At 43.7% G+C, this 20,847-nt stretch overlaps 1 protein-coding gene across 2 annotated transcripts in view; it reads right to left on the bottom strand.

The window, feature by feature from the left end:
• raph1a (Ras association (RalGDS/AF-6) and pleckstrin homology domains 1a) overlaps positions 1–20,847 on the bottom strand; it is a 69,104-nt gene that overhangs the window by 22,753 nt on the left and 25,504 nt on the right. For both annotated transcript variants that reach the window (XM_027290979.1, XM_027290980.1), the window contains exons 3-8: positions 7,152–7,286; positions 6,959–7,067; positions 6,722–6,861; positions 5,482–5,739; positions 4,885–5,037; positions 4,586–4,762 (exon numbers count right to left, since the gene is read on the bottom strand). In XM_027290979.1, coding sequence (XP_027146780.1) covers positions 4,586–4,762; positions 4,885–5,037; positions 5,482–5,739; positions 6,722–6,861; positions 6,959–7,067; positions 7,152–7,286 — 972 coding nt within the window. The remainder of the gene's footprint in view (positions 1–4,585; positions 4,763–4,884; positions 5,038–5,481; positions 5,740–6,721; positions 6,862–6,958; positions 7,068–7,151; positions 7,287–20,847) is intronic.

Raw genomic sequence — 20,847 nt, 5'->3', positions numbered from 1 at the left:
ACCTGACCTCATGTTTTATGAGACATTATGTGCCACCAAACTTCACTGGAACTGCTGGAGATTAGAAATAAATAAATAATTCTTTTAAAATGTCTAAATTTGGCCACGTCTTCATATTTAGAAACATACGTTGTTACTGTTCTCTCTCTGAAAGGAGAGTTACTTAAGACTACAAACTGAAGTGGACCAGAGCTCGTGCATACAGTCAGTACTGCTGGCAGGAGACGGCAAAGCTTCATACATGGACAGCCGTGCTGTGAGTCACCAGTCGACCCCGAGCAGGACCTGAACAGAGCCACAGTGGAGTCTATGAGAGACAAGCTGATGTTTGTAGTGGACAGAAGGCTGTTATATTAAGACCTCGACCCAGTTCCAGTTTGGTTTTCTGATCTAATAACTCACATATATTTAGTGTTTTTGTTTTGGGAATAAAACTATTTATTTCATTTCATTTCATTTTTTTGTTTCGACCAGAGATAATGTTGAAAATCTCTCATCTTTCATGTTCTGTGTGTGTGTGTGTGTGTGTGTGTGTGCACTTCAATCACTAGAAACCATTTTATAGAAAGCATTAGTTTGCTCTTGAAAACCACAGATTAAACATAATATTTAGGTCAAACACACACACACACACACACACACACGCAATAACGGTCAGCTCTTCCCTTTGGCCAAGATCTGACCGATAATATCCAAGTGTGTGTGCATGTGTGTGTGTGTGTGTGTGTGTGAACACAGTAATCAAGAAGACAGCTGCTTTATTCCGCACAGACTGCACGTGTTACATGTCGTACATTGTTTGGTGATTCTGCACGTGGACTACATTTATTTTGTACTCTTTGAGTATTTCATTGTAGATGTTTGCCTTTGAGACTAAAGAGATCACATGAAAGAGGAGCAACAAAGAATTTTCAGAGGACACGGGATGTTTTAATTTTCATTTCATTTGTTAAACCCAGAGAGAGACAGTTTCCAGCTCTTGTTGGTCCCTTTAACCCTGTCCAATCAAAGGCTTAATGCTGGGAGTTCCAAATGATCTGAACTATCATGCAAAATGAGGTACAACATTATCTTTTATTTGTGGTGGTTGCTGCTTGCTTGCCACACCTCAGCTGCGCCCCTTTTAGGGTCTTCTTGCTGAAGTAACAAAAGTGTGGCCAGCAGCAAAGCTCAAGAGTCAAGATTCGGGTTGACTGATTGGACAAACGTATCAGCTATCGTGACTGGTCTATCAGCAGCTGCTGTCTGTCATTTGAATAAAGTGTGTTTTACAATAAGTTAGCGAGGCAATTAAAACAGTTTTATTGCTGTAAAAGAGAGACTATTTCTGTTTGATGAGGAAAATATGGATGGGAATATTTCCTTTCTTGACATTCTTTGATTTTATTTTGTTTATTTCTTGGAATTTAGCACAAATGTATCGTCAGTCGTTGGTTGTTGGGTTGAGTGTGGTCGGTTGAAAATTTTTAACATGTCATCATAAAAGACAACTAACTGTTTATTTAAACTAACATAACCCTATGAAGCCTGACGATGAAAGGACACTGTGTAGTCAAAAACTTGCTGATATTTGATAATCAATCGTCAGCTTAACCTTTGCTGCTCCAAACAGCTCAACGGGGATTCAATGAGACCTCAATGTGTTATTTTTACTGTCCTTAATAGAGACTCAGAGGAGACACAGACTCTGATTCAAACTGCAGCAGGCCCAGTTTCTAATGAGCTGGACTCACGGGAGCAGCTCAGTGAACATCCTCTCTTTTTGTTTTCTCTCTCCTTTTCTTCCTCTTTCTTTTTTCTTTTCTTTTTCTTTCCATCTGCGTCTCGTCCTTTAGTTTCCATAGTCACCTTTCCCTCCTTCCTCGATCATCTCCAGTCATTTGCTGCCTCACTCTGGCCTCTCATACCACACAAACTGGAGCAGTAACCCAGTTTCAACAGGGTTTGTGTTTGCAGTGCATCTCACTGGACTGAGCAAGGCATTAACACAGTTCAGGGTTAAAAGTCCTCAGCAGCCACCGGGGTCAGAGAGGAAAGACAGATGGAGGTATACATGATGAATAAAGCTGCGTGAACCAGTCCTCATACATGTTCGGAGCTCTTTGTGGCGTTTTCTGCGATCACAGTGTGAATCTTTACATCTGACTACATGCGCTGATGAAGGGGAGATTATGAGCAGGCTTTGTTTTCAGTGGTTTTGATTTTAAAAGAAGCGAGGACAGCCTGAAGCAGCAGAAACTGTCAGCAGCACACAGCCAGCAGGAGGGAGGAAAGACAACAAGACCACTGCTGCAGAAAAACCTCGAACGAACTCAACGCCAAGGAAGAGATCTGTTATTGATCTGTAGCTCTGCAAAACACCACGACTGGTTGCTCAAAGAAAAAGTTTTGGTCTAGTGGAGGGAAATTAAAAATGACACTTTGGAAAATCGGATTAATCAGGAAATATTTGGAATATTTTTAAACTGTTTTCACACATTCCAGGCAGCAGCTGAATGACGACGGAAAGCAGTGAACATCAGCTGTTATTTCTGTGTGGTGACGGTCTCTGCACTGCATTAACACCTCACAGTAACTCAGGTGGACAGAGAGAGTTCATCGTTTCAGAAATGGTCTGAAAACTGGTCAAAAGCTCCAGGCGGTGAAGACGTTCACTGTTTGGACTCTTACCTGCCAACTGTCTGTTTCAGTTTAACTTTGGAACTAGTACCCTGAAGACTTCAAGACTCAAGGCTGCCTCATCAAATTCTTCAATTATCCATGCCTTCTTGTAAATTCAGCATTCAGTACTTCAGTACTAAGTTGCTTCTTTCACTCTAAAACAGTTTACCACAGCCACATTTACATTAAATTTAGAAAAAGAAACTAAACTCAATACGAATGCAGTAAAAAGTGAGCAGAATATGGCTACTTCTTTGTGGTCTTCAGACTTCCTTAGAAAGAGTTGTTCAGTTAGTAACTTCAGCAAATGTTTTAGATGAGGTTATTTCTTTCTCTGTGTAAAAGACATTGGGCCTCATGTACGAATACTTGCGTGGATTTCCTACTAAAACTTGCCGTACGCCAGAACCCGGAAACTGTCGTACGCACAAAAATATTCAGATGTATCAAAGTGTGCGTTCGCATGGATCCAAGCACGTTTCTTTTGTACATGCCAATCAACGTGGAATTGAGCGCATGTGCAACTCCTCCCTGTCCACGCCCCATTTACATATGCAAATCTATTTAAATAGGCCCTGGACCTGAGATTCACCTCTTTGTCCGATCAGATAACGCGATGAACAAAGGAAAGAAAATGAATTTCACAGATTCTGAGCTAAAGATTCTAGTGAATGAAGTGGAGATTCTGTTTGGTTCCTGTCAACAGGGATAAATATGACCAGAAAAAGACGTGAGTGGGAGCGTGTGTGTGAGGCTGTAAACGCCGTGGGATCCGAGCAGCGCACACACAGGTGTGGACAGGTGTGGCTGACATTTTACGCCCGCTTTTACTGACAAGAATACTGAACACAGGGAGACAATCAGGGGCTTGTTAGAAAGCTCTGCAGCTCTAATTTCACCAGCAGAAAATAAAGAAAACCAAAAACATGATATTTGAATGCCACATGCCCAAATATGCATTGGCACACTGGCACGGCTTCAGACTCGCCGGCCCCCGTTGCGCTCTCGGGCCGGCCGCAGCTCTGCGCACAACTCCAGTAACACTGGCCTTGGTAACCGAAATCGGCTTATGAGCCAATTATCATGGTTTGCAAGTAAATCCTTGCGTTCCTTAAATCGCTCACGTTTGCAAGGTCCTCTAACAACGCTAACGCTGTCTTTGTTAATATTATTTTCTTAATCACATTACGCATGCTTTTATATCCACCCATATAATTGCGAACACGTGGGTGTGTTAATTGTTCATCAGTGTGTCTCTGATGTGCACATCACTCTGATGACTACTTGTTTTCACATTATTAACAGTTTCCCAGCTTCACCTCTAAGTGTCGCCAAAGGAACAATAGCTGTAGAAACGAGCGTACGACAGCTATGAAATTGGCGTGGGGCACGCACATTTCTACGATTGTTTCATGTTTGATACATTTGAACGTGAGCGTGGGAAAGGACGTACACCACTTTTTTGTGCGTACGCAAGCTTTGTACATGAGACCCATTGTGTCCATGTTGGCTACTTGTATTGAGTTGACAGTTAAAATCCACTCCGCAAACTGAACTGATGTTGAGTGAGGGGAAGTTACATCTGATGTGTGAACTGATGTGCTTCGAGCTGTTCACTTGCAGTTGACTGAAGCACATCATCTCTTCATTATCAGCTTGAAACAGTAGCAGACTCAGCAGAATCCCAGTCTGTGGACTGGTTTTATTCCAGTCAGTGCTGCTGTTAAACACCTGAAACACCAAACTGAACACTGACAGTTCCTGTCAGCAACAGAAACTGACCTTTTGAACCTTTATAAAGGCAGGAATGAGTCAGGATTAGGTTTGATTAGGCTGTGTGTCTCAGTTGGATGTACCTTATAAACTGAACGGACCGTAATGTCTGGAAGAAGCTGAGGGCCAAACACACAAATCATTCATGTACCTCTGTGTTGTGATGAGCTTGACTGGCTCCAGCTGAGGGCGGGACTGAAGACTGCTGACTGTCTGAGTCATTGGAGCGAAGAACACTGTCCAATGAGTCCATGGAAGAAGCAGAGTTCACAGAAACCCCGGATGCAGAGGTGACAGAGGAGCGCGAGGAGTGGACAATTGAGCGCGCCTAAAGTAGCACCACAAGAGAGAGAAGAGACTTTATGACTCCAAATCCCACAATCCCACAGGCCCACTGCAGGGACATGAAGTGTAGAATGTACAACAATGTGTCTCTGAAGCTAAGTTTACCTCATGTTCGCTGACTGTGCCGACCGATCCTGTGCGTCGATGTTGGCGCTGAGAGGATCCGGGCTGTCGCATCGTGGCTGACGTGTAGGACGAGGCGGAGCTCAGAGAGTGAGAGGAGGTCTGACGAGCGGCTTCATCCATACTGAGAGAGGCCTGATGGGTAAGAAGAGGTCACAGAGGATGGACGGTAAAGTTTAGGCTCGTGCAGACGATTTTACCAGGCACGATGGCCGGTTCAACACAACTGATCTGCAGACACGTCATCCCTCGCACATGATACAGGAAAAACTCTGGATGACTGAATCTTTGAAATCTCATCGAGTGCCCACCAACCCTAAATGACGTAACTGACAGTACAAACACATACACACAAAGAAACTTCTGATCGTGCATCGTCACATCTGGCTGGTCAAAATGGATCCAGAAACAAATCCGGTGGACAGATCATCCCCACCTTTCTTTCAATACACCAACACTGACAACTCCATGAGGCCAGAAAACAAGTTTCTTTTGAGGGATATGAGTTCCTGAATGAATGATGGGTATGAAAACACCACACACACACACACACACACGCACACACACACACACACACACCTTCTCCAGCTGTGCAGTGATGTCGTCAAGGCTGAAGTTAGAAGCCAGTGCCGGTCTCCCATGATGCCCGGTGGGAGCTCTGATGGTGCCAGCCGGTGAAGCTCTAGTGCTGCTGCTGCTACTGCTCGCACCGCTGCTGCCCCCCCCACCACCACCACTAACACTGTTATTACTACTGCCACCTCCACCTCCACCACCGCTGCTGCTCCCTGCTGGCTGCTGTCTGCTGCTGCGGCCTGCAGGAGGCTTCTGACGGACCTGGAGAAGGAAGAAAGAATGTGTAAGGGGTCACAGGGTGGACTACTCTGGGCCCCTAATGAAGAAGGACCCTCAGATGCCAGCAATGAAAAGTTTTTGTTTTTTATTTTAATATTAAACAACGATTTTACACCACCTTAAAATGACTACAGTTCAATAAACATAGAAACAAACTAAATTTCACTCAGAGGAAAAAAGTGAGCTGGTAGAACAAAGTAATCTAAGTAAGTTTGATTTCAATGTTTCGTCATGACCAGCAACAGGAAACATGATTCTGACCAAAACATGAAACATGAAAACAAGAGCTCAATCTGTCTGTGATCATATTTTCAGAACACTGAAATCAGAGACTTTCTGTGGCCAGTCATTGTGTGTCATATGTCTGTGCTCTGGTCCAGAATGTGACCTCCTGTCCTGATGTGAAGATCTTTGCCTAGGTGCTGATCAACAGCACAGCTGATTCCGATCCAGGTGATCAGAGTGAGGCCTCCTTTAGACTCAGTTCCTACCAGAGACTGCAGGAACCTGGCTGAGAGTGCAGCTTTGTGCTCCGTCACAAACTCTGTGAGAGAGTTCCCTGTGCTTCATCCTTTGTATGTTGTACCCTGTACTTCATTGACTGATGCAGTAAGAGTGAACTGCCTTTTCTGTTTTTGGTTACATTTTGAAAGTTAGGTTTAGCAAGGGTCTTTTTGTTGTTTCCTTTGGTGTAGGGTTTAAAAAGGTGTGTTTTGTTTGTTGTGTTGGTCTGCGTTCACTCTGAAGAGAAGCTCCATTTCTCAGTTTGTGTTTATTGTATTTGTGTATTCATAGCAGAAATAAACTGCCTGTTTCTGACTGCAACACCCTATACGGGGACGTAACATTCCCAAACAAATCAGAGACTGCTCCAACCTGTCTACATTTAAACTAACTCAAAATTGTCTTAGAGAATCTCTCTAATTAAAATGTATTGTGTATTGTCACATATAATTTATTGTACCTTGGTGTCAGTCAACCCCAGACGAGCCATGCCGCCAGCACTGTTGGGTTTGTTGTTGATGGTGCTGAGCTCCTGTTCGATGGAGCAGAGGTCGGCCATGAGAGCGTCCAGATCCACGTTCTCCCCCTGGTTCAACGCCTCTGAATACAAAGAGACATCAGGATGTGAGACGAGAGCAGGAGTGTGTGTGTGTGTGTTTTAAAATGAAACAAACTGCAATGTGTGTGTGTGTCTGACCGTTGATGTTGTAGATGGAGAATCTGTAGGAGAAGTTGGCCATGTTGGTCTCTTGTCTGAGGGGAGCTTTCTGCTGAGGGGGCTGCTCCGGGCGCCCATCATCCAGACTCTGGATGGACAGGACATAAGGGAGGAGGTGAACATGTGCAACATCATATTTCATATTTCATGACACAGTAAGTGGGCAGTGTACCTGTGTGAGCTTGTCGAGCTCTCCCAGCCAGGCTCCAAACATCTTATCCAGGTCCTGGTCCTCCTTGTCACTGTCCTCCTCTTCCTCCTCCTCTTCCTCTCTGACCTCCACCTCCTCATCTGACACCTGATCCATCTAAAAGGAGAACAACAGGCTGGTTAATTTCTCTGCAGCTTCACTCACACACACACTGATGTCTCGGCTCCACCTAGTGTCCAACAGTCTGTACTGTGCCCCACATTTTATTCTGATTTCACATCATGTCTCTCTCTGAAATCGACAGCAGAAGGCGCTTCAGCTCTTGGATAACTACAAGAGACCAGGAGGAAGGAAGTTAAGCATCACAGCAGCCTGAAGTCAGGTGGTCTCTAAAAACCTATGTGTGTGTGGGGGCCCGCATGTGTGTAAACACAGTAACAGTTTATGTAAGTACACTAAGTACAAGTTAACACTCTTGTGTGAACGATGCTGTGATTAATGACTCCAGCAACGATCCTTCACTGGGACACACACACACACACACACACACACACACACACACACATACACAGCTGGAATACACATCAGAGAACACAGCAGCTGTAGAATCTGTGGTGACACCCAGTAGCAAACATTTCTTCAGTGTTCACGTGATGTAACAGGACTCAGTGAATCATGAGGGAACACGGAGTGCTGATTCATCAACTCTGAAATATACATAAATAAAAGTGTCTAGTGTGTGGGCTAAGCTAACGGTCTCCTGGTTGTAGTTTCATACCTGACGAGCAGACATGAGAGTTCTTTGCTCTCTTGTAGAGTTCAAAGCTTTCCTTGATCCCCACATTATTGTTCTCAAGTATCTTGGTACATGCCAAATGTATGATAAAAAAATATTTTTGAATGTTTATGCACCACCTCTCTCTTTTTTTACTCTCCCTGTAAAAACATCTGGATCTGGGGGAATCAAGGTCCAGTTGTAGAGGGGGATAGTGATCCAAATAGTGTTGTAGACGAGGTCCTCTCTGAAGAGCTGGAGGTCCTTCAGGAGGTTCTTTAAAAGGTAGAGAGGGACGCCACTGATCTGATAGGAACTGGTAGGACGTTCCACCAATGAGAAACAACAGATGAGAAGAGGTGGCAGAGCCATGCGTTGTTCATTGGGGGATCTGTATGAGGACAGAACTGGAGAGTACTTTGTAGTCAGCATTAGGGATTTGAATTCAATGCAGGCTACAGGTAGCCAGTGGAGCTCATTGAGCAGCAGGGTAAGAGTGACCTTTTGGGTTGATTAAAAGCCAGGCGAGCTGCCGTGTTCTGGATCATCTGAAAGAGTTTCACTGTGCAGACTGGGAGGCCCGTCAGGAGGGCATTACAGTAATCTAGTCATGTGATGACCACAGGCTGTATCAGGACCTGGGTAGCATGTTGAGTTAGGTAAGGCCTGAGGCACCCAAGGCAACATAATCAGAGAAGGTTAGTTGGTCGTGACTCTTGTGTTCCTTGCTACCCTGATAGGGGAGTCAACTTTAATGCTGGTGTCATGGTGTATAGTAGGTTTGATGTTGGCCTGTGAGTGAGTGTGGCTGGATGTGTGATCTGGATATCAGTTACAAGAACGTTCACATTACCAGAAGAGCATGTTACTATGATCTGATCAATGATCAAATCAACCTCATCAGCTGCACCTCCTCCTGTCAATCCATTCACTTTTGTCCAAGCTCCAGTCCTCTTTGCCCTCCTGCCTCCTGCTCCATTCTCTCCTCACCTCCTCCTTTTCCTCCCATCCAGATCTCCACCCAGGCGACCCCAGAGTATCGCCCAGGGCACAGTGTGCTATTCCTGGGTAGCCGTTTTGTTGTCGCCCCCCTGCCCTGCCCCGCCACCCCTCTCTGGGGAGAGACTGCTAGCCAACACACACACAAGATTAGAGAGCAGAATGTCACACAGCCACATACAAACACATTGAAAAACACATCACACACACACACACTGAGGAGCGGCGCTACAATTAGATCCCTGTGGTTAGCAAGGTCTGTCATTTAGACCAGAGGATAAGGCGGGGTGTGTGTGTGTGTGTGTGTGTGTGGTTTGGGGACTGCTGAGGGACTAAAGGAGCGTTGTGAAAACTCTCACAGCTGCACTCTTCTACAACAATCTGCTGGTTCCATGCAGGCCAACCTTAGATGGAGGCCAACAAATGAAGCTCTTTCCTCTGAAAAGAAAAGAAAATTCCCTTCACGTTGTCTGAGCTCACTCTGCTCTGATCTCTAGGAGAACACGGATACTCCGACTGCTCCAATCCACCACTGATAAAACATGTCATCCATGGCTCAGCTCCACAGTGCTTCTGTCGGATTTAATGACATCTAGTGGTGTAATTATTGATTGCAACCCCTTGCCTCGCCCTCTCCTACCTAGCTTGAATGAGAAATTATGGTAGCTGCAGAATATGCGAAAGGCCCAGTGTTTAGTTTGTCTGTTCAACATGGTGGTTGACAGATTTAAGTGGCTCCATTTACAGAATCTAACATTCAGAGCTCTGTTTTCATCAGTGAGCTGAAAGATAAGAATCGTTTTTTTTTTTTTTTTTACCTTAGAATGATTCTTTTATATCTACAGACACTGTGGGTCCTCTTTCATGGTGACATGTTTCTACAGGAGCCCAGAGCAGACAAACTAAACACTTGAGGGTATTCGGTTTGGTAACCTCAGAATTACAGATCTGCTTTTTTGCAGATGATGTGATTCTGTTTACTTCAGCACTCACTGGTACCAGATAAGGACTTTTAAGTTGTTTTAACTATTTCACAGTCCCAGCAGTATCTCATTCATACTTGAAACATGCTACTCAGTACTAACTGTAATTAGACCAAAATCTGTGGGATTTTTTTTTTTTTTTTTTGCCAACAACTCACTGCAGATAAATGTTGAGGCTTCTCTGTGTCTGCTGGGTGTGTGACTCATTTAATAATACTTGAAGAATACACATTTATTTAAAGTAACTGGATTTTGTTTGAAGAAAATTGAAATAAAGAATTGAATAAAGATGGGTTTCAATAGAATAAATATGGCCTTGTCCTGTTTGTGATATTCATGGACTGGATCTAAAGGCACATCCAGCGTTAGGAGGGTGTCCGCTTTGGGAACCTCAGAATTGCATCTCTGTTGGCTTCAGCACTTACTGATCTGCAGCTGAGTGTGAAACGGCCCAGAATGAGAGCCAGCACCTCCAAGTCTGAGGCCAAGGTTTTCTGCTAGAAAACGGTGGAATGCTTCCTCTGGTTTAGGAGCGAGTTGCTGCCCCAAAGCGAAAGAGTTCAAGTATCTCTGAGTTTTGTCCACAAATAAACCGGGTCGGTGCACCATGTGCTATATTGGGGAAGAGCTCTCTATTTTCCAGTCCATCTAAGTTCCAACCCTCAACTATGGTCATGAGCTTTGGGTAGTGACCAAAAGAATGAGATCGTGGATACAAGCTGCTGAAGAACAAGCTTCCTCTGCCAGGTGGCTGGGCTCAGCCTTAGAGATAGAGGGTAAGGGGCTCAGATGCCTGGGCACCTTCCTTTGGAGATGTTCCGGGCACGTCCAACAAAAGAACAGACCCTGGAGCAGACTGAGAACTCACTGGAGGGAATATTTAGCCCATCTTGCCTGGGAACGCCTCAGGATCCCCCAGGAGGAGCTGGGATGTGTTGCTATGGAGAGGCACATCTGGAACACCCTGCTACATCTGCTGCCACAGTGACCCAACCACAGATAAGTGGAAGAAAACGGATGGATGGAAAAAATATGGAATTAACAGTTAAACATGTGCTTTTGTTATAATTTATATCAATACCAGGACAATAATCATAACTTAGATTTTTTCCATACCCCACACTTCTCTGACTGTGAACTGAGCAAAGTCAGATGAAGCACAAGATAGTTAATGTATAAATGTTTGCACCTATATTCTGATGGTGGTCCAACGGCATTCTGGGAAAGATAGGACAAGTAAAAAACTGATTGCATCCATCAACACCCGAACACTTCTCAAATCATTTCATAGGTTTATTAATTTCCTGTTGTATCACACAGGGAGGGATTGGTTTCAACTTATTTCAGTCTCCTATGAAAACTGAGTTTCTGTTTTAGAAATCATCACAGACTCAATCTCCAGACCTCATCTTTGAGTATTCAGCAAAGAAATGTGTCAGAAAATCTAATCCCTAGAGAAAACAACACAAAAGCAGAATGTAGTAAATGATCCCATGAATTTGGCTTTTTGTGTCTATAACTGGTTGCTGTTCAGTTACAGAATCTGGACTCTCAAGTGTCAGATTGCAGTTGAACGCACCACCAGAAAGAGTCTTAAAACCAGCACTCCGTCAAACAGAGCTGAGACAGCAAGTCATAGTGATGGGCTATAAGTGCTGTGTGTGTATGTGTGTGTGTGTGTGTGTGTGTGTGTGTGTGTGTGTGTGTGTCCAAAGTAAACAGTAATTACTTTACTGCTGCAGCCACACTCCTCCTGTCTGTCAGACTGAAACCGTGCAATCATACTCCCATCCTTCATTCCTCCTACGTCTCTCCTGCTTTTCCTCCTGTTTGTTTCTCTCCCTTCTTCCTCGTCCCTGACTCGTCTTTTCCTTCTTCTTCTCTCCTATCCATCACTTCATCTCTTGGATTTTAATCAGGGGGAGTGAGACGATAAATACCAAATTTATTGCTGCAGTTTTTTTTTTGTCCCCTGTAGCAACGGCAGAACATTCCACTCCAGAGTAGAGGACACAAAAACACTTCAAACTGTTGCCAACTGTTCCTCCTCCCTCTTAACACCAAAATCTGCTGCTTTAGTTCCCTTTAGCAACACACACTGCATCTGTACTGGACGGCTCCCAGTTTCCCAAAGTGCAACACAGAGCCTCGACAGGTCCACGGCCACAACAACAACAACAGAGGAGGCTTTAAAGTGCCTTCAACTGCATTCAATATGGTCCGTTCCCACGGCTCTATATCAGGACATCACACACACTTTCTCCCTCTCTCTCTCTCTCTCTCTCTCTCTCTCACACACACTCACACACACACACACACACACACACACACACACACACACACACACACAGAATGGTATTTTTAAGCCTGGTTGTTGGGTTTTTGTGAAGCTCAGCTACAAATCAGATCCAGAGAAAAAAGAAGTAATGAGTGAATCCAGACAGTAAGTAGAGATGTTTCTCTCTCTCACACACACACACACACACACACACACAAGAAAACAACCACACACACACACACACACACACACACACACACACACACACACACAAAAAGACTGACCATGCAAAAACTTTAACAGACTTCTCTAAAATTGAGAAAACATTTCCGTTCCTCCATTTGTCTCAACAGTAACTTCAAAAACAACATTCCATCTAATTAATAGTCGATTTTGTGAAAGTTTCCTCTGCAGGAAAGTCTGAACGTGGAGAAAATTCTCTTCACGTTGTCTGAGCTCAGACTGCTCTGATCTCTGAGAGAACACGGATACTCCGACCTCTAAAAACTGCTCCAATCCACCACTGATAAAACATGTGATCCATGTCTCAGCTCCACAGTGCTTCTGGCTGTGTAAGAATATGTGCTCATTTAAAGCACAAGTCTGTCGGATTTAGTGACATCTCATGGTGTAGTTGCCTCACCCTCTTCTTCCTAGCGTGTGGTGTATGGTATAAATCCTCTATCGATTAGAGAAGGACATTTCTCATTACATTTGAGACTGGAGCGTGAGGGGAGGGGGTTGTAATTACCAACTACACTAGATGCTACTCACTCCTCACATTACTAGACTTAACTCAAAATCTGTCACAGCATGAAGACACAGCGTAGCTGGTTAACATAGTGGAACATCTAGCAGCTAAGGAGTCAGACATTTCCTATAGGAGATGGTTGAGACCAAAGACAGAGCTAAAAGGAAAAACACATATTTATATATAGACAATCAAAATGAATGAATGATGTAAATATTTGACTCTATGGAACAAAGATAGGGCTTGGAACCATGTCTGGACATATACCACATTCTTATCACTATGTATCTGTACAGAGAGATACTAAGCAACATATTTTACACAATCCAATGGTATTCTGGGAAACGTAGGACAAATAGAGAACATATGTCATAATATGTCCATGAATTAGAAATTACAGAGGCTGTGAAATGTGCAAAAGATGCAAAATTTTAGATGCAGTGTTTGGTTTGTCCGATTATGTTCTATTATCAGTGTACTGGATTTCTTTTTTAATCGGGTTCTTTAGCTTTGGGCTGTTTTCCACTTTTAGTATCAGCTTTGCCCTATCTCTGAAATATGACGTTTATACTGTATATTATGAAACTACAACAGCAAATAAGTAATGTGACCAAATTATGTTTGAACATATTGAGGAAATGTTAATTTACCTATCAGGGAAGTCACAAACATGTTGATCATGTTATTATAACCAAAACATCCACTCACATTATTCAGCGTTTATTTTTTGTTTATGGTCACTGGTGGTGGTTTAAGAAAGTTTTTGTTTTATAGAGAAAAAGTGAGTTTAGACTTTTTTTTTTAACATTCAACCAAAATCACCATCTTTCCCTGACAGTAGCCAAAGTGCTTTTGTTGCCTGAACCTAACCAGAGACCAGAGTCTGGAGGAGAACACGGGGTTCTGGTGTCACAGTGCTGCACTCTGTACAGCCGCCATCCACCACAACCACCTTCCTGTGAGTCCAGCATGTTACATAAATGTATCATTAACGCAAGGAAACGTTGTCTATGAACACAATCTGGGCAGGAGTTACATTCTTCACCACAGTGTAATCATGAGAACAGCTTTGTAATGTACAAACGTGATTTGTAGGAGACAGGGCAGCAATGAAGGAAACCACGTGATGTTAGAGGACAAAAGTAGATGGAATAAAATCATTTGATTTCCTCGATTTGCACAGACTTCAAGTTTTAATGTCATCATTCGCGCTCAACTACATGCTGTAAATAAACCACACACTGTGTGTGTGTGTGTGTGTGTGTGTGTGTGTGTGTGTGTGAGCACTTGTGTCTCGCCAGGGTGCATAATTAGCCCGAGGATTCACACTATGACATCAATTACAGGAGCTGTGTGTGTGGTAGTGATTCTGCAGTGAAACCATTTGATGCTTGCTGGGTTCTCTTTCATACAGGTGATATGTATGTATGTGTGTGTGTGTGTGTGTGTGTGTCTCTCTGCTTGGTCCATGTCGTGGTGTGTAAGTCAGCTAATGCACTGAATGTGTAGAGGCATGCTGGGAAACACAGGGAGGACGTTTCAAACCGTGGAGTTTGTTAGTCAGATCTAAGACAAGAAGATCAAGTTCTCACAACCCTTCAGCATGCCGCTGTGACCTGGACCACTCGCACACTTGAAGCCGGGTTTGTTGTGTTCACTTTTTATGGAAGGCTACAGAGTGAAGCAGGGATGGGTTGGCAGTTTTTGCGCTTCCAGTTCCCTCGCCCTGGAGACAGCAGATGTTTGGGTACTCACAGAAAAATAAAGGTGCTTACTGGAACCAAAAAAAATCTCAGAGGAACCATTTTCATTCAAGTTCTTTGTGGACCCAAGTGGGTCAGGGTAGAGTATTTAAATGGTTCTTTGAGCATTTGAAATCTAAAAATGTATGGGTACGTTGGTGAAGTACATGAACATAGTTGCTGTCTGTTTAATGTCAATTCTTCTTACCTCATTCACACAGTCATCCATGCATCATACATTCTGTGCAACACACAAGTGTTTACACTCGAGTGGTTGATGGACTAGAAAGTTCTAATGAAGTACAGTTCATTCACCATTTACATTACTACACTACAGTCACATGACTAAGTGTTCAGTGTGATGACGTTGAAGTCCAGCGACCGTGGTGGAGTTTGATTATAGCCCGGTGTCATCTATTAAACTTCTGGTGATTCTATTTATGCGCCAGAAATCATAGAGTGGAATTCAGTTGTAACGATCTTTGCTTGACTTTGGTTCATTTACTGAAATAATCCACAATGAAAAACTCTCATTAGCTTTTTGTTGAGGGAACCAGGCGGATGCTTCCAGTTGGGGCTAGAAAACTACATCATGCCTGCAGCACTGCTGTTTCTGAATAGCGATTTCTGGGGAATGTTACCAGCCCTATTGAGTACTAACTCACCTTAAGCCTCCACACGTCCTGCCATCCTAAAAACCTGTCTGATATGTTTCACCTATAAGAATTGATGAGAGCGTTACAATGCCTCTACTGGCGTCTCACATCATCACGTGTGGTCATCAGGATGCCATGAACTATCACACCATCAAAGAGGTGTCGAATGAATGTGCCAGTGAGACACAGAGACATAGAGAGAGACATAGACAGACTTTAATGTCATCCAACTGCACATTTCCAATGTACTTTGGAGCGAAATTTCGTTGCAAGGCTCAGATTAAAAACAAGAGACACGGTAGTAACAGTATAAATATAAAAGTATATGAAATATAAAATAGAATAAAATATTTAAAGAAACAATAAAATTGTGACTTATAAATAGACCATATGAATAGTGCAAACAGAGTTAACAGAATTATCAGTGCAATAGAGTTCACAGTATTAATGTAAAGTGACTAGTGTATTATGGGAGGGGGTTACTGGGAGTTTAGCAGTCTTATGGCGTGGAATCTGGCTGTTCTGCTTTTGATGCTGCAGAACCTCTTAGCAGAGGGCATCAAGGAGAACAGTTCATGGAGGGGGTGCGAGGGGGCTTTGGTGAGTGTCTGAGCCCTGGTCAGGCAGCGTCTGCGAGCAGTGTCATGGAAGGAAGGAAGTGCAGTCCTGATGATTCTCTCTGCTGTTAGATTATTTGTGTCACACCAGTCCACCAGATGTTTCACCTCCTCTCTGTAGGCCAGGTCGTTGTTATCCCTGATGAGGCCCACCATTGTTGTGTCATCCGCGTACTTAACGATGTGGTTCGTACTGAACCTGGCACGGCAGTCATGGATCATCAGGGTGAAGAGCAGTGGGCTCAGGATGCAGCGCTGGTGGGAGCCGGTGCTCAGGGACATGACGCTGGAGGTGTTTCTACCAGCCCGCACAGACTGGGGTCTGTCTGTGAAGAGATCCAGCAGCCGGTCCGTCATTTGTACAGCCGTCCACACGAGCCTGAACACTGGAGCATCACTTGTTTCTGTGGACGCTTCCCTAATTACAGCAAGGCGGACATGTTTGTCATTTTAAGACAAGGCAAGGCCAAGAAAAGAAAAACCTGACGTCCAACTGATCCAATCCGACATGAAGTAGATGGCTCATTTAGTAAATGATGTAAAACATCTAAAAGCAGCAGTTTCTTTCACTCGGACTTTGTTACTGAGCTGGTTTGTTTGTATCGCACAGGAAAAAGAAAGAGAGAGGCAGAGGAAGCGGAGGACGAGCCTGCAGATCCACAAACAATGATATCACTTCCCCTGAGACCAACAGGAGGGATTACATCATTTCCTTTTTGTTTCCCCGCCTCGTATCGACATCTGCCTCTGTCTCTCAATGCAAGGAAGGGAGATTACAGGGAAAGAGTGGGAGGTGGAGGCAGACCATGCTGCACGTTAATGCGACCTGCCTGCTGACCTACACACTGATGTACATGTTGAACGGTCAGCCTCTGCTCAGGACGGGTTTCTCTTCGTTCTCTGGCTTCCACGGCTGACGGTGCCTGACGTTTTATCAATGTGAGCTAAAGAGCATGACGGTGTGCTCATGCCTGCACCGCTCTTTAGATTCGTTGTGCACTTCCAAAGGTAGTGTCACTGTGTGAGTCACAAACACATGCACATGGCACGGCACGTGAAACACACACACACACACACACACACACAAACACACACACACAAATGTATGTATGCATGTGATGTGGCCTAAATTATATCCTATTGTGTGTGTGTGTGTGTGTGTGTGTATGTGTGTGTGTGTGTGTGTAGACTTGAATCCCGAGACTGGACCCAGCAGGTCCCAGGGGTACTCAGCTGCTGCTGTGTAACATGATACAGACACACACACACACACACACACACACACACACACACAGTAGTGTGTTCCAGATTTAGGGACAGAACAAATGACTTCTATTTTTGCTCCAAAAGAAACAAACAAGCAGCAGCAGGAAGTTGATTCTACTAGAGCTGAATGGATTTACCATGGATGTACTGGATTGATATGGTGTGTGCGTGTGTGTGTGTGTGTGTGTGCGTGTGTGTGTGTGTGTGTGTGTGTATGAGTCAATTTGCTCCTGTGGCCCATACACCAGCAGGCTGGAAGATGAGGCAACAGCAATATGTGGCAGAGCTTGACGAGTCGCCCCACACATGGTTACTATTCAGAGAAGCTGACCAGCAGTGAGGATGGTGCCAGAGGACGAGGGTTCATCATGTGGTGACTTACTGTTAGCTATAGGTAGTTTTTGGCCTGAAGGCCGCCTGGTTACATGTTACAGGTTACATTTAAGTGTCACAATCAGCATCATTCACAGGAGTGATGGCGGTGCTGAACTATGAGGGAACAGAGAGCCTGAAGTGCTCCGCAAAAGAGAGGACAGACAGGAATCACTGGACACCAATGTGAACTTATTGTCGCGGCTAACAAGCTTGCTAACTGATGGTTGCCAAGCTAGTAAGTTTGGACAGCTCTTGAAACGATTGTTCCTGGTTTCCATGCGAGTTCAAACTCCACCAGGCACGTTTCTGTTTTGGTCCGTTCTCCACTTGACTTCTGAAGCAGAGCGTTTTTCTCACCAGACTTTACCAAACTTGCTCAGATTCTGTACTTTTCTTTGGTTTTTGCTTAGAAATATATGCTACATAGTTAAATTATTTCCCTTTTGGCTGTTTTTATGATTGGAAGTTTGCACGGGGTGTTTTATTTTGAAAATCTTCTTCCAGCTGCTGTAGATTGATGTGGACTGCTCGCACCGTCTGACTCCTGGGATGCGTCTGAAGTGGACCACAGTGGTTCAGTGGGGTTTGAAACATTGACTAGAACAGCCGCAATCAGCTTCATCAGCCATGGCACACAAGGAACACGTCACATCCGTGCCCGGTGGACTTTGGCCTTCAGCCAGTTATAGTAGCTCACCAACTAGCCCTGCAAGCAGACATCAACAAGCTTCTTTTGGGTATTTTTACTCCTAAGGACTAAGTTTGTGCCATATTTTAAGCCAATCCGCCCTGAAGTTGTTGACATTAATACTTCATTGTGGGCTGACATTGCCTTTCTTGGAGCAACTGTGCTGCTATAACACGGCTAAAAATACAATGAGTGTATCCAATGAGTGCGGTTCTTAGAACACATGTTAGCTGTCATCAGCTGGAGTCACATCGTCTCATCATGATTAGATATGAGTTTCTATATGTTCCAAAGCCACAGCTCCTTATAATAAATGTAGGAACACGAGCCACTCCTTCAAAAATGCCCACAACCAAACCTATACCATGTATATTTATGTATACTGCCATCACTTTGATATGATCATCAGGATGGCAGCTGTGCATCCCGCACACACACACCACAAAAAAGTGTTCCCAAACCACTTCAAAGACAAATAAATGCTAATCTCATCTAAATGTTGTATCTATAGATTTCCATTTTTATGTACACACACTCAACATTATTACTCGTGTCTTCAGTATACTCCATCTATAATTCTAAAATTTTTTTAATATTCACAGCCTCCACCTAGTCACAGTAGAGTTCAGCAAACCTGAACAGCAGCTGCCCCACACTACACTTCTATATCAATGTGCCCTGATGGTCAAATGTTTGCATACTTTGTGTGCAGGAGTTATATGGGTGTACACATGTAGCGTACAAGCTGTTTTTAATGATCATTGTTCAGCTCACTGTGGAACAGAGCTCTATAAAGAAATATGAGCTGATGTTATCCAACTTTAATGAGACAAACTTATATAATCTAAAATAACTTAGTAGTATAATATAATATACTTATTGGTATTGACATGCAGGGGATACAGTGCAGAAAACATGAATAAAGATGTAATGTGCTTTAATTTAAACTATTAGATTTTTTTTATTATATATAAAATCTGTCTGAATAAATGTTTGATCATTTTAATAGCTCATTATATTTTTTATTTTAACTTCTGAATGTTTTTTCAGCAGTGCTAAATTATCTAACAAGCATGTGACAGATCTTATCTTGATTAAAGGTTAACAGTGTTTTGCTATGTTAGTTGGCAATTCATTTGCCATTCTACATGATTTGCAGTAATGTTAGCTTTGATTGTGGACTGGATGTTTTTGGTCTTTGCGTTGTAGTGGGTGCTGGTTGTCTGTTGACATTAGCAGACTAACGCTAGTTTTTTCACACTAATTTGTTGTCGCCTTTACAAAAGCAACCAAGAAAGACATGGATTAGTATTTTAATAATTTCTGACTTATACCATTGGGAACCACTTGACTTAAGCTAACTAGCAAGCATGAGTCCATCACCTCCAGTTGAACCTCTCAAAAACTGAACTGCTGGTCCTCCCAGCCAAACCTTCAATACACCATGACGTCAACATCAGAATTGACTCCCTATGTCTTGCCCCCCCACCAGGGTGGTGAAAAACTTAGGGGTTGTGATTGATGACCAACTAACCTTTTCCAATCATGTCGCCTCAGTTGTCCGGTGATGCTGCTTTGCACTTTACAACAGAAAATTATCAGAAAATTCAGACCTCACTTAACTTTACATGCTACTCAACTCCTAACACAAGCTGTGGTCATCTCAAGGCTAGATTACTGTAACACTCTCCTGACGGGCCTGCCAGCCTGCACAGTGAAACCCCTGTAGATGATCCAGAATGCTGCAGCACGCCTGGTCTACAACCAACCCAAAGGGTCACCCTGTTGCTCCACTGGCTACCTGTTGCAGCCTGCATTCAACTCATATCTCTAATGCTTGCCTATAAAGTTGTCTCTGGTACTGCGCCTACCTACTTGAACGCCCTTATACAGGCATATGTTACCTCACGACCACTGCATTCCTCCAATGATGATGCCTGGCTCTGCCACCTGTTCATTCAAGGCAATCCAAACCTTTCTTGTTTGTTGTTCCCCGTTGGTGGAACGCACTACCAGTTCCTACCAGATCAGGGGCGTCCCTCTCTACCTTTAAAACTCCTGCGTGTTGTTTAGCTCAGTTGGTAGAGCAGCTGCCCCATGTGTGAAGGCTCACTCCTTGCCGTGGCAACCCAGGGTTCCAATCCGACCTGTGGCTCTTTCCCGCGTGTCATTCCCCGTCTGTCTCTCCCTGCATTCCTGTCACTCTTCAGCTGTCTCTATCGAAAATAAAGCTTGAAAAGGCCAAAAAATACCTTCTCCCCTAGCACTACACAACAATTCTAGATCTTAAAGAATCTTCACTAGCACTTATTGCTGCACTAACTCTTCTTATCGCACTATCCCTTGATTGTTCCCTTCTCTGTAAGTCGCTTTGGTGTAACGGTGCCTGTGAAACATATAATAACATAGTTGGTCTGTCCTGGTGGTGGTGCACTCTCTCTATATAAGATAACAAAAACACAACCACTCTTATTTTCAGGTGATGATACACTAATGAAAACTGTTATGAATATTACATTCTATTTCTACCAGTCTGTAAATAGATCACCATAAACCTGATGCACTAGCCCTTAAAAAAGAAAATTCC

This window comes from Larimichthys crocea, chromosome XVIII (genome assembly GCF_000972845.2).
Source record: "Larimichthys crocea isolate SSNF chromosome XVIII, L_crocea_2.0, whole genome shotgun sequence".
NCBI lineage: Eukaryota > Metazoa > Chordata > Actinopteri > Sciaenidae > Larimichthys > Larimichthys crocea.
Note: the sequence above shows the minus strand (reverse complement) of the source record. Positions and strands in the feature narration are given on the sequence as shown.